The 24,837-nt window shown below is 47.1% G+C and overlaps 1 protein-coding gene across 4 annotated transcripts in view; it reads left to right on the top strand.

Moving 5' to 3' along the window:
• Positions 1-3,158: 3,158 nt before the first annotated feature.
• The window catches only part of BMERB1 (bMERB domain containing 1), a 29,558-nt gene continuing 7,879 nt past the window's right edge, over positions 3,159-24,837 (top strand). For all 4 annotated transcript variants that reach the window (XR_016282480.1, XR_016282478.1, XR_016282479.1 and 1 more), the window contains exons 1-3: positions 3,159-3,473; positions 16,311-16,434; positions 17,714-17,787. Coding sequence is in view for 1 of the 4 variants with exons in the window: in XM_089540193.1 (XP_089396319.1) it covers positions 3,368-3,473; positions 16,311-16,434; positions 17,714-17,787 (304 nt within the window). In the remaining 3 variants the exon portion in view is untranslated. The remainder of the gene's footprint in view (positions 3,474-16,310; positions 16,435-17,713; positions 17,788-24,837) is intronic.

Raw genomic sequence — 24,837 nt, 5'->3', positions numbered from 1 at the left:
CTAGGAATCTCTCAGTCCTTCAGTGTGACCTTTGGTTAAAGCTGACCATAGAGTTTTGCTGGAGGTCCTAGATATTCCTAGAGAGAACATCTTAACAAAATCCGTGAATAATCAAATCCGTAAAAGTATATATATATCAGTGTGCTTTACATGTATTGTGATTAATTTGTATTTATTTGGGGGCAAAATAAAGTGAGGGTAGCTGATAATGACAATGAAAAAACCCATTCTTTCTTAAAGTCACTTGTAAATTTTTGGACAGAAAGCATTAACAAAATTAGCAGTATCAATGAATAGCAGGAAAGGATCTGTATGACAAAGGAGACCATGGATTTCAGAGCTTTTGTACATCTGAAAATGGATAGAGATGGCTGGCCCTATCACCAAACAGCATTTACTGGGAGGTGGCAGGCAAGGAATTGGAGGGGAATACACACACACACACACACACACACACAAGTAACTAGATGTAATTTTATTGGTGACTTGAATGTCAGTGTTAGGAGTCTTGGAGGACAGTTCCCATCATCCTCATAAGGCACATGTGGGGGGGGGGTTCCAAGCCCTTCAACAGTAGGGATGGAGCACACTTCCCATCATCCTCAGGCAATGCAGAGGTTGGGGAGGTCTCCCTCCAGTTCCCATCATCTTCATCAGGCATAGCATGGGGGGGGGGTTCAAGCCCTTGAAGAGTACGGTTGGGGAACACTTCCCATCATCCCCAGGCAATTCAGAGGTTGGGGGAGGTCTCCCTCCATTATGTCTGCGCCCTTGGACCCTCCCTCCTCAAGCTCCTTTCTGGAAACCCCCAGCATCCTTGAGCCCTCCAGGGGTGATGGGAATTGTAGTCCAAAGATGGGAATTGTAGTCCAAAGGGCGCCAGCAGCAGCGAACCCATCATTCTTCTTCCCTCTGGTCCTGGAGACAGCCCTGATTCTGCAGCAGAAACAGAGGGAATATATATACATACATATATATATATATACAGTATATATATATATACATACATACATACACACAGACATATATGTGTATTTGTGTTTGCAATAGGTTTTGCTCTCTCAGGTGAGCCCTGGGAAGGGAGCGATGTATGGAGCTGGATAATATATAATATTATACACACAGTTTATATATATATATATATATACAGTTTTGTATATTTACATATATAAACAAACTACATGCATATATATAATATACTCACAGTCATATATATATATATATATATATATATATACACACACATATATACACACATATATATACACACACACACATATTATATCCACAGTTATATATAATGTACATAATTGTATTGACGTGAATGTCAGTGTTAGGGGCCTTGGAGGACAGTTTCCATCATCCCCAGACGATGCAGAAGGCGGGGAGACGCCTCAAAGCCAGCCTTTCTGCGCCCTGGAGCCCCTCCAAACGCTTTGGAATGAAATTCCCATCATCCTCTGGCCCTCAGGGGCGGTGCCGGCCATGTTTTCCCAGGGGATGATGGGAATTGTAGTGCAAAAGGGGGCTCTGCTGCTGCTGCCTTGCTCTCCGCCGTCCTCTGGTGGCGCCCTTTGCGCACTGCAGGCTTCCTAACTCAGGGCTGCTAGGCTTCTCTCGGGCGCCCTCCTGTGGAAACCATCGGCCTGCGAGGATCGCATCCTCGCAAAGGTCTTCTAGCAATTCTGCGTTTGCACTCCAGCGTGTCTCTGGCGCTTTTGCGCTCTCCTTCCTGGCGCGCTCTCTCTCTCTAAGGCGCCCTCCTGTGACTCAAGTGGTGCACTTCGGCCCATTGACGCTTATGATCATGATGACGATTCTTCCCTGTCCTGGGGCGCCCTCTGGTGGCGGAAAGGGAGCGTTGCAGCCATTCTAAGGCTCCAAGGGGTTCAGGATTCCTGGCTCCTGGGTTTGGGAGACTCAGGGCTGCTGGCATCTTTGGGTCCACATTTACAACAACAATAACAATAATAATGAGGCAGGGGAGCCAAAGGCTTTGGTCCTGGGCATCCTGAAGGGTTCCCTGCTGCCCTGGAAAACAGACTGCAAAGCATGGCCCTTGGGGACTACAGCTCCCAAAAGAACCTCAGGATGGGAAGCGGGTTCCAGTCCTTGTGGCCCCAAGCTCTGCTTTTGTTTCCCTGAGGCCAAGTCACAGAGGGACCCCTGGATCCCCAAATGCATGGATGCTATGGGATATTATTAGGATTAGGATCGGGATTATTAGGGGCCTTGGTATCCACTGTGGTTTGGTTCCAGGACCTTCCATGGATCCCCAAATCCATGGATGCCCAAGTCCCATTATAGGCAATGGGATGTTGTTGTTGTTGTTGTTGTTGTTGTTGTTGTTGTTATTATTATTATTATTATTATTATTATTATGGGCCCGTGGTGACAGAAGCGGGTTTGGGTCCAGGACCTTCCTTAGATCCAAAACCTATAGAAGTTCCAGTCCCATTCCATGCAATGGGGAATTCCTATTGCAATCATTGTCATTCTTCTTAGGACAGTGGGCCTTTGGGATCTTCTGAAACTTGAGCCCAGGACCCTCCTGGATCCCAAAATCAGGGGAGGCTCAAGTCCCATTATATGCAATGGGTAATCACCATCACCACCACCACCACCATCATCATCATCCTGGGCCCTTCCAGGGCTTTCTTTGGAGGCTCTTTTGACAGAGAGGCTGGATGGCCATCTGTTTTTGGGGTACTTTGATGGCAATCCAATGGCAATCCAAATGCAATCATGGGGTTTCACATTATTGCGTGATAGACTACCACACGCAATTTCAGGCACTGGCATGCTATTTTCGGGCAATGGGAAACCAGTTCCAATGCAATTTGTATTCAGGTAAATTCGCTGAACTAGCAAATTCGTGTAAATGCGTTCTGGCCCCACTTTCTTTTCATTCGAAATTAAGAGGAATCCCTCACATGTGATAAAGTCCATTTTGGTTTTCTTTTTGTTCAGCAGTAGACCTGCCTTAGCTGTCATTCCTCTATCCCTTTCTCTTCTCTCTCCATGAGGCTCTTTCCCATTGTTTGCCTGCCTGCCTCTCCCTCCCTTTCCTTTCCTTCCCTTCCCTTTCCTTTATTCCCCATCCCTCCAGGCGCTCTGCTGACTGAGCATGCGCTCTGCATCCTCCTTTACCTTCCTCCTCTTTGGGTACCAGAACGGCAGAGGGATGCTCTGAGCTCAGCTGCTCTGGCCAAAGGAAAGCCTGGCCTTGAAACCCTCTCTGCCTTTCCCTTTCCAGCTGAGATGGACTAAAAAAAAACCCAGAGGGGGCAGGAGAAGAGCCCCATAGAAAGCACCCCTCACTCACTCACTCACTCACACCTTACTGGGCCCAAGGATCTGCAAAAGCATGGAGTTAAAGAGATCCATCTCTGCCAGCGTGGGAGCAGAGAAGCCCCCAAGACGGTATGGGGCAGTGGAAGAAACGGAGTGGAAGGCCGAAGGGCTGGGGAAAAGTAAGGACTGCCTTTCCTTCTCTTCAGGGGTTCCTCTGGGGTTCTGGTGGGGAAAAGGCTGCCCTGCTCTCCAGACTCCAACAAGATCCCAAATCCACCCAACAAGGATCCCTTTCCAAAGTGGAGCTTCTTGCGACATGTATCATGTGCAGTTTGGCTGACCCAGCGAAAGGATCACTCATGGGTGGATTTGGGATCTTGTTGGACTTTGCTGTAGAGCCAAGCCTGCTACCCCTGGATATGTGTTCTGCTCCCCAGATGTTTGCCTCAGCACTTGAAAAGGAGATGGAGCTTGACAACTCTTGCCCATCCCTTCACATCCCCTCCTGCTTCTCCTCCATCCCTTCTTCCAATATTGACATGGAAGGAGGTGCATCTTGGCAACCTAGGGCAGCTGGGTCCCAGTTCCAGTGTTGCTAATTTGTGCTTTTTTGTTTTGTTTTGGAAAATGTAACGTTACCCTCCAGGTTGAACAAAGCCTGGACCATGCTGGCAAAGTATCTGGGCAAAGAGGCAGTCGAGAGGGTTCAGGAGAGGAGCTGCCTCAAAATTGGTCCTTTGTTATCTCTAGGGTGGCACTGCAAAAACATGGCCCTGTTTGCAGGAAATAATGTCATGTCATATTTGGGAAACGAGAAGGAGACGGGAAAGGTTTATAGTAGACTTTCTCATTGTGACGAATCAGGCGTCGTTGGGGAAAACAATTTCAAAAATAGCATTTTGGATAACCTGATGCAACTGGCTTAACAAAGGCTCCCAAGTGTCAAATCTGTTGTCAGCTGAACACTTCTTGCTCCTCCCAAGAATGTAACCCTTGATGCTGAGGAGGTCTCCAAGACCATTGGATGAAAGACACTCACCCCCACCCCCAGGAACAATTGCTATAAAGAAAACAAGTCTTGGATTTTCACTGGCTGGAAGAATTGTTTTCAGCTGATGTTTATATGCAAAGAGCTCAGATGTGGCGGAGAGTGTGGTGGAGTCACTTTCTTCAGGAGTGATTTGGTTCTGTGGTTCCTGCATGGCAGAATAGGGCAGGATTGGATGGCCCTTGAGTTCTCTTCCAGCTCTACAATTCTGATTCAGGGTTAGGCAAAATATGGCCCTGGGGCTACATGCAGCTTCCGAAAACTATTTTTGTAGCTTTGAACCCCTCCAGACTCCTATTGGCTCTCCAAATTCTCTGCAAGTGGCAAGTCACTTTTTAAATAGTCTGCAGGGCAATCTTCACTGTTTGAGAAAAATATGCTTTAAAAAAAGAAGTGGGTTTTTAATTTGGGTTCTCCCCCATTTTTGGCCTGTACTCAGGTCTCAAGGCCCCTGGACCCAGGGTAACTTGCCCAGCTCCGAAGAGGATTCTCTGCTCCTTTCCCAGACACCTTGATAGAAGAGGTCTTACTGAAAATGCTTGGAAGGCAGGACAAAGCATTTATGCTTCCCTTGTTACAGATCCTAGTCCAAATATAACTGAGAGGATGCCTTGCATGGTACACCTTCCAGCTTTCACAAGTGTTGTTTGGGTCTTGAGTTGAGGTTTCGCGGTTGGACTTTGCCTTCATTTGTAGGCTCTTGCATCCCATGAGCATGCTTTGCTATGGTACCATTGGCCAATGACACTTGGTTCTAACTCTTCCCACACCTGATTGCAGCATTGGTTTGTTGCAGTGCTTGGCATGGGTTCAAAGCTTGGTTAGCTCATTTCTTCCCCCAAACAGAGCTGAACACGATGAACAGTACAGCTTTATACAGCTCTTCTCAGAAGTAAGTCCCATTTAGTTAAGTAGGGCTTACATTTTGGTAAAGTGATACAGGATTCTAGTTTGAGACTGTAAACCTATACAGATAGATCTGCAAGTGAGTTCCACTGAATTCAGTGGAATGTGCTTCTGAATAGACATGTAAAACATTGTATGATGAAAGAATAGGTTGGTGTATGCCACGCTAGTCAACTGATTAGCTGTTAATACTTGGAGTATGATTTAAAAACAAATTTGTTTCCTTGACATTTTTCTAAACTTTTTATTTTTGTTGGTAACTTTCTGTGTCCAAAATGTGCCACTGAGCCAGATTTTTGCTGGATGAAGTTAGCATGGACACCACTTAATTACAGTTTAAGAATATCAATGCGTGAGCATGAATGGAGAGAGTGTTTTCTTGTTCTACTACAGGTGTTAACCAGGGTGATCGTGTCATTACCAGTGCATACTTTGGTGAACCACTTCTGTTGCGATCCAAACAGTAACTTAACCTTGAATGGGCAATTTAATGTCCATAAGCTTTCCAAAGGAGACCGAGTGTGATGTAGTGGTTTGAGTGGTGGACTAGGACAACACTTGAAGGCACACAACGCTGCAGATTTTACAAAAGGCCTGCTTCTACTAAAGATGAAAACTGCTCCTACTGATTTGTTGCTATGGATCAACACAGTCCTCTCCATATTGTTGAAAAATATATGACTCATGAGAAAAGACAATAATGTTTGGCAGGGAAACAATTTGGAAAAGATAATAAAGGCCCCATACAGACAGGGAAAAATGTAGGACCTTTTTTTAAAAAAAATTCCTGGCCAGGAAATTAAAAAAAAAAGGTCCTACATTTTTAAACCTTGTCCAAGGCCTCGCTGGGGCCTGGGTGACAGCATCCTCCAAGCCCATGCCAGGCCTTGGAGGACTCCGCGATCACGGAGCCCCATCCAGGGCCTGGCTAGGGCTTGGGAGGCAGTGTCCCCCAAGCCCATGCCAGGCCTCGGAGGACTCCGCGATCGCGGAGCCCCATCCAGGGCCTTGCTGGGGGGGAATCCCCTGCCTCCCCGCGTGCCTGCGCCACCTTCCCCCACCTCCTCTCCCCCTCCCCGCGCGGAGGTGCTGCCTCTGTCCACCTCCAGCTTCGCCTCCTGTGCCCCAGGCAGGTCTCGCTGCCCTCCTCTTCCTTCCTGCCCGCCTCACCGAGGAAGAGGAGGAGGGCAGCGAGGCCTGCCTGGGGCGCAGCAACCTAGGCTGCAACCGGGGGGCTCCCGGTTTTGGGGCTGCACCCGTGCCGGGAGGGGCTCGGGGCCCCCAAAATCGGGAAATTCCCGGTTGCAGCCAGGTTATGGCAAGCCTACTTAAGACGCATGTGTCATTTAAACAGCATACCTCCAAAGTGACCCAAAGCAACTTTATTTTGGCCTGTCTGTATGGGTCCATAGTTTGGTAAGGGAGACAACATGTGGAGAGGTTGCAAAGGGAGAGGAGGGGGCGGCAGAAGGAGAAGTAGCAGCAGGCAGGGAAGGGATGTTCACTGTATGCCCTCCCACTCCTGACTGCCTTGCTGCCCTCCCCATCCCAGCCAAGCTGCCTGGCACACCAACCCCAGCCACCCCTCTCTGCCACCCAGTGCACCTCTGCCATCTGCCCACTGCAGCCAGTGGTGGGGTAGGTTGCTGTTGCTGTTGCTGCTGCCTAACAGCCTCTTCTGGGTCTGGGGAGGGGGGTTGCTGGTGGGCCAGGAATGGGAGGAAGAAGGAAGGGAGTCCATGGCTGCCCCTGCCACCACTGCCATTGCCTCCTTTTTCTGCCTGGCCAACAGTTCTGCAAGACCTGGAAAGGTTTGCCAGGCAGCAGCAGCACCTTTCCCAGATGCCTGGCACACTGCTGCCCATCTTGACCTCCTTTTCCTCCTGCTGCCTTACCTTGCTTTGCACATCATTCTAGAAAGGAGTCTATGGTCATCTCTGCACCAGTGGACTTAGAAAGGGCTGTTGAGTAGCAGTAGTACCCCACTCACCACCAACAGCCGTAGTGGACTGCCTTGTCCTCCATTTGGAGAACAGGACCCAGAACAATGGGTGCAAGCTACAGGAACAGATATTCCACCTCAACATTAGGAGGAACTTACTGACAGTAAAGGATGTAAAGGACAGTGGAACACACTCCCTTGTAGGTGTTTAAACAGAGGCTAGATGGCCATCTGTTGAGTATGCTTTGATTGAGAGTTCCTGCATGGCAGGGGGGTTGGACTGGATGGCCCTTGTGGTCTCTTCCAACTCTATGATTCTATAATTCATTCCCTTCTCCTCCCTTTCCTGCCTGAATAACCCCTTTTGGGTAGAAAAAGTAGGAAAAGAGGAAGACTGCATTATATGTGGATAGATTCAATCAAGAAATCTACAGCTGCCCTGAGTTTGGAAGATCTGAGCACAGCTGTTGATTACAGGGTGATCTGAAGTTCTTTCATTGATAGGATTGTCTTAGGTTGATGTTGACCTGATGGCACACTGTCATTATGACCACCTGTTGGTTGAAGAGCCAACATGGCATAATGGTTTGAGGATTGGACTATGACACCGGGTTACAATCCTTGCATGATCAAAGAAACCCACCGAGTGACTTGGGCAAGTGACATACTCTCAGCCCCAGAAATACCTGTGATAAGTTTGCCTTAGGTTCACCGTACATCAGAAGTGACTTAAATGCACACAAGAACAACCTATGGGTTAACTACTGTGCTCAGCTCAGAAATTGATACGTTGACTCCTGAAAGTAAAATACATTAAAGAATTTTATTTTATTTGTTCACATTACAACAGATGGATGGTACCAAAACTGTTTGAACAAATTGAATTTGGGGTTGCTAATCAAGAACTGAGTACACTGTGTTGCCATTCAATATGGTTTCCCACAGACCAGTCTCAACTTTTATTTAGTGGATGTACAAGAGAGAACAAATGGATGTACAGGGGAGAACCTAGCACACACCACAGGTCTCCCTCCCACATAGCACAGGGAACAGTCTGTACATACCTTATTCTTTAGAAGCACATGCAGTGATGACTCCATGGAGGACAGAGGGATGAAATAGACATCTGAAAAAGAGGGGAGCAGGAACCAGCAGTACTTTTCAAATAGATTTTAAGAATGGAAGGAGAACATAATGGTCGATCACACCAAAAGTGTTTCGTTCTCATCATAGCTGACATGCAGGACATGGACACATTACACTCACCATCACTTATGTCATCTAACAACTTGGTGGCATACTGCCACCAATACTAGAGTAGGGGCAGGAATCATGTGCCCCCTGGACACTGTTGGGCTGCAACTCGTGGTATTTCTCATTGGTGATACTAGCCTGGGCTTTTCGGACTTGTAAGTAGTATTAAGGGACCAGCTTTCATTAAACTCAAAAGTGACAGGTGCCTCACCCTCTTTTGGGTCTTAGTCCCACCCCCTTGGACTCTTAGTCCCGCCTCCTGGATATGAGGGTTCTAGGTCTTGGGCTTCTCCCTTTGGGGGTTCTAGGTTTTGGGTGTAAACTTTCAGATGGGTTCTAGATTTAGGGGTGCTAACATTTTGTGTTCCGGAAGCACCCTAAAAGGTCGGCCTTTTTGTTTTTTGCCAAAGATGTTTTTGGGGTGCATGTGTGATCCCTCTATGAACTCGTCTCAGGACCGCCGACCACGAGGAGTGGGTCCCATCCTTGTCAGACCAACGTCCCACCACGAGTAGGCAGTCCCGCCGTCAGTCTTGGGTGCACATCGAACTCATCTATTTCTGCATCTGTTGTATCTGCATCCCATAGTCTTCCCCCTCTGGGGGAGGGGGGGAGTTCAAGTCCAAAGGTCCCGCTATGGCAATGTCCCAAGCTAACATTCTCACGGCCCAGCCTGCTCCCTGGCTCTGGCAGGGGCCGTGGTACAAAACCACACATCTTCTTCTTCGCGGGTTAGCATCTCCTCCCAGGCCTTCCTCCTCAGCCCTTCGCTAAGCCCCGCGCATTCCTTGGTGCCTTGGTCTCCCCTAGGTCACTCTCCCAGGCCATGAACCATCTATAAAGATGAACATCCTCCCAAAGATTCCCTTTCTCTTTCAAACAACCCTTACAATTATAAATGAAATTCCATTTTAAAAAAAAGCCACAACGACATGCCTTCTTTTATCTGGGCAAGGGAAAAAAAAATCTAGGATTGAAAATATTACAGGATGCAAGGGAGAGAGGAGGATTAGCCTTATCAAATTTAAAAATATCTTATGATGCCAGCTGTTTAATGTGAATCAAAGAATGGATCAATTTGGAGGACAAGAGACTTCTTCAGTTAGAAGGCTCAAATATAATATTCAGCTGGCATGCATATCTTTATTATTAAAAAGAGAAAGTTTTATGCGATGTACAATGGCGGTTCAATGTTAATGTGTAATCGCTGGTATGTTATGTATGTATAATGTGTAATGGTCTATGTGTTATTCATTTGATGCATAATTGTTGAATAAAAAAAACTATCTAATGAAGAACCAGACAGAGCAGAATAACAAACACTGATCTATACTAAGGCCCCATACAGACTGCCAAAATAAAGCTGCTTCGGATCACTTTGGAGGTATGCTGGTTAAATGATGCATGTGTCCTAAGAGTCCGGAAGCTGCGCTCCAGTTTTTAGGACTGGATCAAGGCTTTGGCGCAGCTTCCGGACACTTAGAATGCATGCATCATTTAAACAGCATACCTCCAAAGTGACCCGAAACAGCTTTATTTTGGCCTGTCTGTATGGGGCCAAAGATTCTGCCATATAGCTCTCAAAAGCTAGTGGACTTTGTAGCAAAAAGCATTATTTAAAACAATTCAATGAGACTTACCAATAAATTATTACCATATTGAGTGCACCAGTGGGGGAGAGGGATATGTATGTCACCACAGATGCTGGCGAAACGTCAGAAACAAACTCTTCTAGAACATGGCCACATAGCACACACACACACACACACACACACACACACACAAAACCCAACCCCCCAAAAATATATGGATGCTGTCCATGAAAGCCTTCAACTTCATATATGACTTGTATTATGGGTAGGAAACTGTAACCCTCTAGAAGTTGCTGAACTACATTTCCAGTCACTACTATCATCGGCTAGAATGCCTAAAAAGATAATGAGACTTGGAGTGCAACAACATCTGAAGGGTCACAAGTTTCCCAGACTTTCATGGAGTAAGTCAGTTTTCCACATTTAACAACATTTTGTATGATGATAATTGAAAGTGTGAAACTGATGGAAGTTTCTATTTGGTAAATCTCCAACAAAGAAAATGTTTTATCCGAAATGAGTACCACCTTCTTCTTCTTCTTCTTCTTCTTCTTCTTCTTCTTCTTCTTCTTCTTCTTCTTCTTCTTCACTAGTGTAGCCCTACATTTTGTTACTCTTGCTACTACAGTATTCATTTAAGTGGTCAGTGGAACACTCAGTGGTCTATGGATGTTACAACTCCAATAATCCTAGACAGTGGGTCCTGCTGGGGTGATGTGAGTTATATTTCACCTGATTCCCAGATCAAAGGAAACAACAGTAGCACCCTTTTCTACTTGGACCTAACTTCACTTGGATGGAATATTGTGTCCAGTTCTGGGCACCACAATTTAAAAAGGACATGGGCAAGCTACAACATATGTAGACAGTAACCCAGATAGTAAAGGATTAGAAAACCCAAACCTATGAGAAATGGTTGAGGAATCAGCATGCTTAGCCCAGAGAAGAGAGATGTCTGACAGTTGACAGATGTCTTTAAATATCGGAAGGATTGTTATATGGAAAATGAGAGTGAGCACAAGGATCACCAGGGGGTTGCGGTGGGTGCTGACCACACTGCGTGACACCCAAAAGTGGAATTACACACAGCTGAGTGCACTTCCACCTCCCTGCCATGCACTGTTCTACTCAGGAGTAGAGTGATATGTGGCAGCAAGGTGGGGTGGGGTGTGTGCCCTATTGCCCTGCTCCACAGGCTCCACTCCCTGCACCGGGTAACATCCCAGGCAGCAACACACTGGGAATGAACTTTTTTGCTCCTCATTAGAATAGGACCTGAAACAATGGATTCAAATTTCAAGAAAGGAAATTCTTCCTAAACAGAAGACTGTTGTGAGGGTCAGAGCTGTCTGACAGTGGAATGAGACTTGGGTATTCTGAAGAATTTAACATCTATATGAAGCCGCTGGGTGAGATAATACGGAGTCATGGTGCTGGGTGTTATCAGTACGCTGATGACACCCAAATCTATTTCTCCGTGTCTCGTTCGTCGGCCTCGAATTTTGATGGCATCTCTTCTCTCAATTAATGTCTTCAGGCGGTAATGGGCTGGATGAGGAAAAACAGATTGAAACTGAATCCAGACAAGACGGAGGTGCTCATGGTAGCGGCCCCGAAACCAAGAATTGGGTTGCAACCTCCAGCCCTGGATGGGGTCACACTCTCCTCCAGTGATTGTGTTCGCAGTCTGGGGGTGCTCCTTGACTCATTGCTTCTGATGACAAATCAGGTAAATGCAACAGTCAGGAGTGCCTGTTATCAGCTTCGGCTGATACGCCAGCTGCGCCCTTTTCTGGAAGTAAGGGATCTCGAGACGGTTGTGCACGCTCTGGTAACCTCACGCCTTGACTTCTGTAATGCGCTCTACATGGGGCTACCCCTGTGCTTGACTCGGAAATTACAGCTGGTTCAAAACATGGCAGCCAGGCTTGTCTCAGGAACATCTAGGAGGGACCACATTACTCCGGTTTTGAGGTCCCTCCACTGGCTGCCTATCAGCTTCCGGGCCCAGTACAAGGTGTTGGTTATCACCTTTAAAGCCCTAAATGGCTTGGGTCCAAGCTATCTCAGGGACCGCCTCCTCCCGTACAATCCTCCCCGCGCTCTCCGGTCCTCTGGGAAGAACTTACTGCAGCCTCTAAAATCTAGGCTTGCGGCGACCTCCCAGAGGGCATTCTCTGCTGTCGCCCCCAAACTCTGGAACGACCTGCCAGATGAGATCCGTCAGTTGACATCATTAGACAGCTTTAAAAAAGCTGTCAAGACGGATCTCTTCCGGCAGGCCTTTCCAGATTAACCATCCCGGCCCAGGTTCCCTGATTCCCTCATTCCTCCCGTGGCCCCATCTTAGTGATGGTTGAGGATCAACAGAGGGATATCAGGGGTTTTAGTTTTTAATTGTTGTTTTTATGCTTGATATTGTGTTTTTAATATATTATACTGTTTAATACTGTCTTAAGGGGGGGAGGGATAAAGTGTTTTTAATTGTTGTATTTTATATTTTACTGTTGTCAACCGCCCGGATTGGTTTCCCATAGGGCGGTATACAAATAAATATTATTATTATTATATTATTATTAACCAATCATCCACAACAGCTATTGTAAAACAAAAATTTATTGTAGAGAAGGTACTCCAAAGAGAAACCCCACTTTAAAACCCCAGCCCCCACTCTTTTTTCCTGTTCAACCCAGATCGTTCCCCCCAACTCACCCCCCTTCGCCACAGAGGAGGGAATTTTATATCAAAGCAGTCCTAACGAAAGCACCATTTGGTTCCTAGTCTCTTCTGCCTTGAGAGATCTATAGATACCGGAATAGAGGGTATCTGTTAAACATCACTCTGTCATAAAACTGCCTGACTAGCACGAATTGATTGCTGCTCTCAGCTGAAAGTTCCGGATATGTGATCATCCTGAGCATAGCCCATGGTGGCAGCAACTCTTTCCCAGAATGCCTTTCCCTGAGAGTTTTAGATACAGGTGTTGTTGACATAAGATCCATCATGTCTATCTATCTATATATCTATCTATTTATCTGTCTTCCCATGTATCTATATAACTATATATATGTGAGAGCTTAACCCACTGGACTTCCCTTCTGCAACCTCCCTCCAATCCTTGTCCACCCCAGCATATCACCCATTCATGACAGTCCATTAAAGCATATGAATAGTCAACTAATATCCCATTGCATAATCCCCAAAGCAGACGATTATATGTCTAGAAGCTATCCCTACTTATCTCACTAACTTATACAATCCTCATGGCAGAATCCTCACTGAATCACTGAATGAAAGAGGATTCTGACACCTCAGAGGGTGGTGGGCTCTTTGGAGGTCTTTAGAGAGTGGATGCCCATCTCACAGGTGTGAATTTTTGTAGTGGCAGCAGGCTGGACTAGATGGCCCTTAGTGTGCCTTTCATATAGTTGGGATGTGTGTTTTAACATTAGAGCAGTTCTGGGCACCCTAATTTAAAAGGTTGTGGAGAAACTGGAGCGTGTCTAAAGGAGGGTGACTAAAATGGTGAAGGATCTGGAAACCATGTCCTAAGAGGAACAACTAAGGGAGCTGGGGATGTTTAGCCTGGAGAAGAGAAGGTTGATATGATAGCCCTGTTTAAGTATTTGAAGGGGTGTCACACTGAGGAGGGAGCAAGCTTGTTTTCTGCTGCTCCAGAGACTAGGACTTGGAGCAATTAATGCAAGCTACAGGAAAAGAGATTCCAGCTCAACATTAGGAGGAACTTCCTGACAATAAGGGCTGTTCGACAGTGGAACAAACTCCTTCCTCGGAGTGTAGTGGACTCTCCTTCCTTGGAGATCTTTAAACAAAGGCTGGATGGCCATCTGTCAATGGAGTGCTTTGACAGAGTTCCTGCATGGCAGAATGGGGTTGGACTGGATGGCACTTGTGGCCTCTTCCAACTCTATGATTCTATGAATATCCGCACACAGCTGGAGAGAGTTTTTTCTTCTGTTTCCCATTCTTTAATGCTGGCTATTCTGCCTACCCTTTATAAATGTAAACATTGTTTTATTGTTTCAGCGAGTTGATCTGAAAGGACATTTTTTAAATACATGTATCTGGATCTCAGAATTGGTATGTTCTTCTTTTCATTGCTGGCACATTCTGTGATGGAAATGCAGTCACTTTACTGTAGTATGCAAGTTTGGTTTTAGATTACCCCAAGACTTGATATAAATTGCCTTGGCCTTCCTTACCTTGCAGTCCCTCTTATGGGGAATAATAACTTTAACTAATTGTTGGGAGGGGTTTGGGGGTGTAGTAATTATTTCTACATTAGTGCTGATTGCTTCAAATGAAATTAACTTTCCCCCGTTGTCCTGCACTCCTCGTCTTTAGATAGCTTCCCTACTTGCAGGCTAAGCAAAACCACCTGAGACATGTTTGCCTAGAGTAATTATATTTTTCCATGGAGAAGCTGGAGCAAGGTGGCTGGGAGCACATGCTTTGCATGCAAAAGGCCTTGAATTCTCAGACTCTAGCATCTTCAGTTCAAAGGGATCACAAAGAACAGCTTAGACATGGTTGGTGTCCAGCACTTACTTTGGCCCTTGAGGGTTTTTTTAAACTTTGTTCAACAAATATACAAAGCATATATTGCATTAAAAACACCACATAAACATCTACATCATATCATTTACAATAACCTGAAACATCCTTCTGTGGCAAGGCAGTATCCTTCTTCTTCTCTCTTCTCCACTTGTCAATTTGCCATTTGGATGCTTCAGAGTCCATTTTGCTCCAAGAGGAAGGAAGGTCCTCTTTTTGTATTTCGTCTTCTATTTTTCTTGGGAGAAGGATGTATAGAGAATAGGGGATATCTAGTAGATGCATTTGTGTGATTGTTGTCATGGTCTTTCATTTTGATAAACTTGAAGGGGAAGCTCCAGAGATATCCGACCCCTTCCATTTGCAGTAAGGCAGTTAGCAGTTTAAAAGAACTCTTTATTAGTATTTCTGCTCACAGGTCTTGAAATATTTGGATATTTCAGAGTTGGAATGGTTCTAAGTGTAGATAAGACTGACTTTTTTTTAGAGTAATGAGCAAAACAGAGCAGGATGTTCAGAAGTGGTTCGATTGCTGAGCGGTGGTGGTAGCATAGCTTAGTGAGCAGGTTCAATTGCAAAAGCTTTTAATTCCAGTTTGGGGCATTGGTTGTGGATCCATGTAATCATAAATGTTATGTCCCCTTGTGCAGCCTATTCTGGGACCCCTCTGAAGCAAATTTTTAAATTTCTCCCTCTGTTTTTGAGATCCTCCATCAGTTTACGAAGAAGTTCATTTTCTTCCTCTAGCCGTTGAATATAATAGTCATTTGAATTGTTTTTCTGTAGTGCTTCATTAGCAGTGTCTTCAGTTTCACATATGCATCTGGTGAGAACTGGCAGTTTGGCATCCATTGGTTTTAAGGCTGTTAACCAGTCTTTGTAGAGGTCTTTAACTAGAATTATCCTAGGTTTCCCCAGCAAATCAGGGAATGACATGTCTGCCATCAACTGGGAGCCCTTTCAACGGCTTGAGCATGAGTTTTTGTGCTCACCTGTTAACTGTGATTTAAGTTCCTTTGTTGCTGGATAGTAGTCCACTATGGACTGTTCTGATCTCTTGGTCATATATACACTGGATGGCATATTTTACAAATGAGATCTTGAGGTTGATATCCTCCAGTTTATTAAATTATCATTGAGGCTTTAGCCAGCTCACTCACTCTGTGTAAGTCATGTTTGGTGTTTGATAACCCTTATGGGCTCCTTCTAGGAAACCAAACCTAATGCTAATACCATGGCAAATGTAATACAGTCGGCCCTTCTTATACACGGATTTCTTATACATGGATTCAAGCATCTACAGTTTGAAAATGTTAAAAAAGTATAAATTTCAAATATCAAACCTTGATTTTCTATTTCTTATAAGGGAGACCATTTTGCTATGTCATTATATTTAATGGGACTTGAGCATCCACGGATTTTGTTATCCACGGGGGATCTTGGAACCAAACCCCAGCGTATAACAAGGGTCCACTGTAATAGCTGGTCTGTAGTTCAGCTTGCAGGTACTAGTGAGATATTATCATTTAAATACTAGGGAGAGCCACTGCCAGCCAAGTGAGACAATATAGGACAATAAGCCATACTGTTCTAGATGGGTGCCTACTACACAAAACAAGAATTCTGTCTGCCTTTGAATTATTTTGCCTTCTTTAAAGGACCTTTGAGTTAGTCTCATTCTCTCCTTGTCTTTCCTTAGATCAACTTGACATCATTTCAATGGCTGAAACAACCATGATGCCTGAGGAGATAGAACTGGAGATGACCAAGATCCAGAGGCTTCGGGAAGTCTTAGTCAGAAGAGAATCAGAGCTGAGGTTTATGTAAGTACTAGAGGCCTTCTGGGTTACAAACTAGAGGTCTGTACCATAAAGCAGAGAGGGGTCTCTGCTTGGGTGACAGAACCTGGAGTATGAAAGAGTATGGTGGAAAAGGACTGGAAGAAAGAAACCTGTATGTCACAAAGCCTGCTCTGCACTCCCAAACAAACCAGTTTGCTTCTTTCTACTGCATTGCCTAGACTGAACCTGCCAGTCTGTTTGGCTCAATCAGGAAAAGGCCCATATACACAGTTGAAAAATGAAAGGTATAGATAGAAAAATGAAAGGTATAGATGGGGGACAACTGGCTTAACGAGACTATTAAGCTTACTGCACAGCCCCCAGGGATGGGATCAGGATGTGATGAAAGGGAGCAGGATGGGAACAAAATGGGTGATATCACCCATTTTATCACACGCTGGAACACCGCCAAAGTTCCCATTTGGTTCCTGATCCGTCACAGAGGAGGCATTTTTCAGGAACACTTCTGAACATAATAATAATAAATAATAATAACTTTATTACGGCCATTTGGCCAGCACAATTACAAAATTCCAGTTTAAAACACAACAGATTAGAGAATATAAACAAATTACAGTCTATAAAAAGTAAGGATAAAAAGCAATGATAGGACAGCATGATCAGGCAAACACACAACAATGAGTAGGCTGCCATCACCTCGCAAACAACTCTATCATATTATGTAAAAGAGGACCACATTCATGACATATTGGTTCAAAATTCACAAACATATCCCCTATCCAAGCAAGAGTTAAACTACAAAGTGCCATTAATCAGATGCAATTGTTTACTAATTTACAAATTTTACCGTTAAATCAAGCCCTCTGTACAGATTTTGAGATTATATTATAACATATTACATCTGTTTAACAAACTGTTTACGATTTGCAATGGCAGCTGCAAAGAATTGTGCAACTGCTTGCGTTATATCTTCCTTCTGATCTGCAAGTAGAAGAACACTTCTGAACAATTCCTGAAAATCATCTCCTCTGGGATGGATCAGGAACGGAATGGGAACTTTTGGCAGCATTCCAGCGTGCGATAAAATGGAAGTAAAACTCTTCCAGTTTTGAACGATGGTGAAGAATTACATCTGAAATCCAAAACCGTATGGAGAGCCACTATTGCCCACCACTGGGCCAAGATGGGAAGAATCAGGTCTAGTGCAAGATAGATTCCCAATGAGTCGCAAGGAACTGATACCACAAACAATTCTAATGAACACATATTATGCTCTTTTTTCTCCTTCCTGTTTCTATAGGATGGACGATATCCAGTTGTGTAAGGACATCATGAACCTTAAGCAAGAGTTGCAGAGTTTAGTTGCAATCCCAGGTAATGTTTGTATGTATGTATGTATGTGTGTGTGTGTGTGTGTTGTAGATATTACAACGAACAAATTGTACAGTACAGTGCGCCCTTTGTTTATGCGGGGGATCCATTTCGGACTCCCCCGCGTAAAACAAATAAAGAAGAAGATGCCAGCCACAGATGCTGGCGAAACGTGAGGAAGAAACTCTTCTAGAACATGGCCACATAGCCCGAAATAATAATAAATAATAATAAATAAAAAATAAAACTTTTATTTGTATCCTGCTTTTCTGTGACGAGACAATCAAACCGGCTCACAACACATTAAAATCCACATTTACAACATTGTGTCCCAAAAACCCACAAAAAACTATAGTACATCAATTACCTCTATACCCTACCTTCCAGTGAGCTCAAGGCAGGCTGAGAGCACAGTTGTGCTTGGCCCAATGTTTTTATTTGTACTTATTTTTAAATCATCTTATCAGTTCTATATTGGTTTTACTTCATGGAGAAAGGCAGGATATGGACAAGTTGCTTACCTGTAACGGTATTTCTACGAGTGGTCATCTGCGAATACATACAAATGGGTTTACTGCGCCTGCGCAGTGCTGTTCAGAAACTTCTAGAATCACTGGGCAAAGTACACTTTGCAACTTTTAGTAACTTTTTGGCGGTAACTCCGCCCACCCGTTATAAGGCCCCTGTGTTCCCGCTCTTTCCCCAGTTCCGCAATTTTTCCGCCAAGTAGGCGATAAGAAAGAGCCAATGAGAGCAGGACACTGAGGGGAGGACGGGTGGGATTTATATGTATTCACAGATGACCACTCGAAGAAATACTGTTACAGGTAAGCAACCTGTCCTTCTTCTTCGTGGTCTCTGCGAATCATACAAATGGGTTTAGACTGACAAGCTTAGGTAAGCGGCGGAGGGAGTGTCCTGAGACCAAAGCTAGGTTCAAATAAGGTGTATTTATTCTGCACAATAAACTTTGAACCCAAGACCGATGTGTCAGTCTTTTGTATCAGAAACATCACACAGAAGTGCAGCACAAGCCAACATGGCCAATGGAAATTCAAACATCACATCAGTAATGCAGACCTGAGGCACAAGTATCAAGTCGTGCAAATCTACAAAACACTGGGTTGCCACAGTAATTGATCAGGCAATTACCTAGGCATGTAAACAATACAGAGCAATAGCAGAAACTGATACAATTCAGAACATTGGAAAGCAGTGCAATCAATGTATCCCTGAAACCAACACTGCCCTCCCAAAGGCTGCATCCCGTTTAGCCCTGGTGTCCAGCCTATAATGTTTTATGAAAGTCAGGGGCTGGGACCAAACAGCAGCTTTACAGACCTCCTCCAAGGGAATCCCCGACAGAAATGCGGAGGATGCCGCTATGGCCTTTGTCGTGTGGGACCGAACCCTGGTTGGGAGGGGCCTGCCCAATAGTTCATAGAAGAGGTGGATGGTACCAGCCACCCATTTTGAAAACCTCTGCGCCAAGACAGGTAATCCTCTTTACGGTTCCGAGTAGCATTGGAACAGTCTCATGTAACAGCTGGAACCTGCAGTTCTGTCCAGTTAGAAGGCTAGTGCCCTCCTTACGTCAAGAGTGTGTAAGTTACGCTCAAAGTCCGAAGTCGGGTTAGCAGCCAAGGTAGGCCAAACAATGTCCTGGCACGTATGGAAGGCAGACACCACCTTCGGCACCTTGTCCCTATGGAACCTAAGGAAAGGCTGATCCCTCCGTAAGGCACAAAGTTCGCCCATACGGCGAGCCGATGTGATGGCCACAAGGAAAGCAGTTTTCCAAGTTAATAGTCTCAAGTCCGTTGTGGCCATCGGCTCAAAGGGCTTGGATTGCAATGCAGATAATACATCATCCAAGCTCCAAGCCAGCGCCAGTACCGACGCCAGAGGGTGGAGGTTGGCGCATCCCTTTAGGAAACTCCTAATAAATGGGTCCCTAAAAATGGAACGTTTTCCCTCAAACTGGAAGTAGAAGCAAATAGCTGAAAGACAGCACTTAATGGACGTGAGGCATAACCCCATGTCCAACAGTACCATGCGGAACTCCAGCACCACTGATGTAGACACCTGGGCTGGAGAGAGGTCTCTCTGTGCAAGAAATTGGCAAAACCTTCTTCATTTAGAGGCATAGGACCTTCGGGTAGAAGGTTTCTGGGCGGCCAAAATCACCATACTCACTGACTCCGGTAGCGAGGCTAGGGTTGGAGCCTCCATGCCACCAGCGGCAGGTTCTCGATGTCCGGGTGCAGGATCCAGCCACCCTGGATCGACAGTAGGTCCGGACAGAAGTCGAGCCGGAGAAAGCTCCTCCTGGAGAGGTGGAGGAGAAACAGGAACCAAGGCTGTCTCAGCCACCAAGGCGTGACAAGTATCGCGTCCGACTGGTCCGTTGTCATCTTGGACACCACTCTTGATGATCAAGGGGAAGGGAGGAAAGGCATAGAGCATCTCCCCCGACCAGACGAAAGTGAATGCGTCTCTGAGGGATCCCTCTAGGCGCATCCTGGAGCAGAACTGGGGACAGTGGCTGTTCACATCGGTCGTGAAGAGGTCGATCCGAGGGGTTTCCCACTGGTCGAAGAGGTCGCTGACCGTATCCGGATGAAGATTCCACTCGTGGCATACCAAGGAAGACCTGCTGAGGTGGTCTGCCAACTCGTTTTCCTCCCCGGGTAGATGGATCGCCTGGAGGATGACCTGTCTTGGGATGCACCACTCCCAAATCCGTAGGGTGATGTCAAGCAGGATCCTGGACTTGGTGCCTCCCTGCTTGTTGATGTAGTACATCACAGTTGTGTTGTCCATCCTGAGGAGAATCACCTTGCCACAAACACTTGGTTCGAACGCTCTCAATGCCTTTTCGACTGCAAGCATCTCGAGGGCATTGATGTGGAGGTCCCGCTCCTCCGGGGACCACTTTTCCTTTATGCAGAGATCAAGGAGATGCGCGCCCCAGCCTTCCAGGGAAGCGTCCGTTGTTAGAGTCATTTGGGGCTGCGGATGTCTGAAAGGCATGCCGACGCAAACGTTGTGGGAGTCTAGCCACCATCACAGGGAAGCAGCTACCAGCTTCGGGACCATGAGCCACCTGGAGGGAGGGTCCTCCATGAGGTTGAAGACTGAGAGGAACCACGATTGGAGGGGACGGAAATGGAGTCTCGACCACAGCGTCACAAACGTTGTCGAGGCCATGTGACCCAAAGCCACCTGGACGTCCCTGGCCCTCACTCTCCTGTGTGCTAGGCAGAGTCTTGTGGCTGCTGCCAAAGCCTGGAAGCGGTCCCGAGGGAGAAAGGCGATGCATTATTCGGAGTCGAGGATGGCTCCGATGAATTTCACCTGCTTGGTCGGAGCGAGGTGGGATTTTTCCTTGTTGACAACCAGCCCTAGGGATGCGAAAAGCTCCAATGAAAACGTGACTGCTTCTTGGAGCTCCTCGTCAGAGTCGGCGGTGAAGAGCCTGTCGTCTAGGTACGGGAAGACTCTGTAGCCCCCTTGATGGAGATAGGCCACGACCGGTGCCATGCATTTCGTGAAGACCCTTGGAGCTGTGGCCAGACCGAAGGGAAGGACGTTGTAATGATAGGCGGTGGAGCCGATGGTGAAGGTGAGGAATCTCCTGTGGGATTCTCGAATCCCTATGTGGAAGTAAGCATCCTTCAGGTCTACCGTCGCGAACCACAATCCCTGATGAAGCAGAGGTAGGATAGAAGCCAACGTTACCATCCGGAATCGACGGTACTCAAGGAAGTCGTTCAGTTCCCTTAAGTCTAGGATGGGTCTGATACCACCGTCTGGCTTTGGAACCATAAAGTATCTAGAGAAGAAGGCCTTAGAGAGCTGGTTGGGCTGAACAGGTGAGATCGCCCCCTTTTCCAGTAAAGCGCGCACTTCGTCGAGAAGGGTGTCCGAGGGTGGGGTGGACAGGAAAGTTCCGGTGGACGGCAGCTCTTCGAACTCGAGGGCGTAACCCCTACAGACAATGTTCAGAACCCACGAGTCGGTTGTAATAGAGGCCCAGGTGTTAGCGAACGGCCTCAACCTGTCCAAAAATGTGGGAGGAGATGGGACGGAGTGCGCAAGAACACCTCAGGACCGCTTCTTCCCCTAGTCGGGCTCTTGCTGGCGAGGCTTTCGGTATTGGGACGGAAAGTTGCGCCAGCCAGAGGAGGAGGATGACTGAGATGGATACCTCTGTCTAAGGGTCCCTTGCTGCTGGGGTTGACGGTCTTGGTGGAAACCCCTCTGTGACTGACCTTGGGAATGCCACGGACGTTGCCTCCTCCGGGGTGGAGAGCTGAAGGACGACGACATGCCGTGCTTCTTTGCTGCCGCCTTAATTCTGAACTTTCGGTTCAGTCTCTCGTCAGTCTCGGAGTGGAAAAGGCCCGAACCGTCTAGCGGCATGTCCTCGATGGTGGACCTCACGCTCATATTAAGGTCCAATCCCCGAAGCCAGGCGTGTTGACGGAGAGCCATCGAAGCAGCCATAGCCCTTCCAGCACAGTCAGCTACATTCTTAGAGGCAGTGATCACCCAACTGCCAATGGAATGGGCTTCATCCCTGACTTCGACCAGCCGCCGTTGAGCCTCATCCGGGATGTCTGGAATGATTGGCAAAATACACTCCATGAGGGTTTGGATGTAGCCCCCCATGCATTGTAGTTTATGGCCTTCATGGCCAGGGCTGCGGTGGAGTAGGCCTTCTTAGCGAGCCCGTCAATCTTCCTAGCCTCTCGGTCCATGGGAGAAGTTTCCTGCTTCGAGATGAAAGACTGCTGGGCCCCTTCCACAATGGCCAAATTTTGCTTGGGGTGGTCAACCAACCAGGAGCAACATGCGGGGGAGACCTTATACAGGGACTCAATCTTGCGAGAGGAGCCCGTCAGAGAAGCAGGGGCATCCCAGGATCTCTTGACGATGGTCTCAAGAGATGGCAGCAACGGAATGGAGGGCGGTGTCGGGACTCGACCGTGAACCCGACGCTCGACGAGATCCTTAGCCTCCTCTTTGGGGTATGCCAATTTAATGTCAAGTGCCCTTGACATCTTGATGATGTGCTCGTTGAACGAGTGCACATCATTGGTGGGGGAGGCAGGCTCAGGGTGATGCATCCGCTGGGGAGATCCCTGTGCAGACAACTCATCCTCTGAGGGCTCGTCCGAGGAGTGTATGATGACTTCGGGTTCAGAGTCGGAGTCTGGCTGTACGACCTGGTCAAGCTGTCGCAAAGGTGCAGCAGGTTGTGTCCCCGACGGCTCCAACGGCTCCAGGGGAGCTATGGTGGATAAAGGAGGCTTAGGGACCGAAACTGAAGTTGAAGGCCTGCCTCTGTCGGGAGTCGCCAGACGAAGGTTGAGTCTGGCCGCAAACTTCCGGAACGCAAGCTCCCTCGGTACCGACATGTAATAGCGGTCCGTCTCGGAATCATAGAACATGTCGGCATGGTCGTCCTCGGGAATTTCCTCCCTCTCATCATCGGAATGGATGAAGGGGAGAGTCGCGGGCTCCGTGGGGTCAAGAACGACTTGTTGGTGTCGAGAAGGGCACTCCTTGGTGTGTGATGTCCCTGGGGCCGGGATCCCTTTGGACAAGCTCTTGACCGGGGAGTGGGATTTTCCCGAAGCATGGTCCTTCTTAGAGGAATGCACCGCCTCGGTCGGGTCTCGGGTCGGCCTCGACTTCTTGGCACTGTGTTCCGTTGGGGGCTTGGTGGAATGCCTCTTCTTGGAGGAGCGCGGAGCCGCCCCATGGTCCTCCGGTGGGAAGAATGGATTCTCTGTCATATCGGAGAGGAACATGCCTCCAGCAGGTTGGGACTTGGACGCTCTGGACTTATCGGGAGAGTGTCTCGGTCCCAAGGCCTTCGCCTCCCTCGATCCCGAGGAGGTAGAACCGGCCGACTTAGGAGCGTCTCGGGATGGCTTAGAGGTCGTTCTAGCAGTTTCGGCCGTCTTGTCGGTGGGGGTCGATATCGAGCCCTCTCGCAGATCTGGAGTCGGAGCCCTCGGGGGGCAGTTTCTTCTTCAAAGCCAACTTGGGCTCAGAACCCTCGGTCCCCGACGTTTTGTGGGGGCACTTGGAGGGCTTGTTGGTGGCACTGGATCTGAGGGAATCACTGGCCACATCAGGGGCGGCGGTTGGTTCACCAGAATCCCGGGACGTGGAGGCTGCAGGGGCCGAAATGACACTGGAAGCACTGGCCCGGGAAGAAGATGCGGGGGCCAAGGCCGATGTCACGGTGGCTGATGTCAGGTAGAGACCCCCCTCCTGGATCTTGCCCTGAGCAATGGCAGAAGTAAGCTGGGACTCATGGGTCTTTCTAGCCTGCAACGACAACGACTTACACAGGGAGCAGGCCTTGGGGTCGTGATCCTTTCCCAGGCATAGAAGACATGAAGAATGGGGGTCCTGCACAGGAATCTTGCCTCCGCAGCTATCGCATCTCTTGAACGGAGCCGGAGACATTTTACCAAAGTCGACAAAACCGAATGGGAGTAGAGATATCGAGGTCAACGAGCCGAGAGTCCAGTGTACTGAAGGTCAGAAGAAAGTGAATGGTCAAAAAACGGTCCGAGGTCAAAAACACAGTGATTCCGAAAGAGCTAATGAAAGCAGCGAAGTTCCCTAAAGCAGCTAACGCGGCGGGAAAAGGGAACTGGGGAAAGAGCGGGAGTGCAGGGGCCTTATAACTGGTGGGCGGAATTACCACCAAAAAGTTACTAAAAGTTGCAAAGTGTACTTTGCCCAGTGATTCCAGAAGTTTCCGAACAGCACTGCGCAGGCGCAGTAAATCCATTTGTATGATTCACAGAGACCACGAAGAAGAAAAATAAAATACTAGCAAGTTACAAGTAAGTAGATTGCTCAGTTTTGTGGATCGGTGTGTCTCACAAATCCAAACTCTACATTCTAATCCAGAGTTTTAGGAAAGTACTTTTGGGAAGTAAATAGTTCTAGCCCCCCAGCAGTTACAGTTTATAACCTTAAACTAAGTTATGTCTTAAATTGGAATTTTGTAATTGTGCTGGCCAA

This window comes from Sceloporus occidentalis, unplaced genomic scaffold (assembly GCF_023333645.1).
Source record: "Sceloporus occidentalis isolate IW3139 unplaced genomic scaffold, rSceOcc1.0.p SCAF_10, whole genome shotgun sequence".
Taxonomy (NCBI): domain Eukaryota; kingdom Metazoa; phylum Chordata; class Lepidosauria; order Squamata; family Phrynosomatidae; genus Sceloporus; species Sceloporus occidentalis.
Note: the sequence above shows the minus strand (reverse complement) of the source record. Positions and strands in the feature narration are given on the sequence as shown.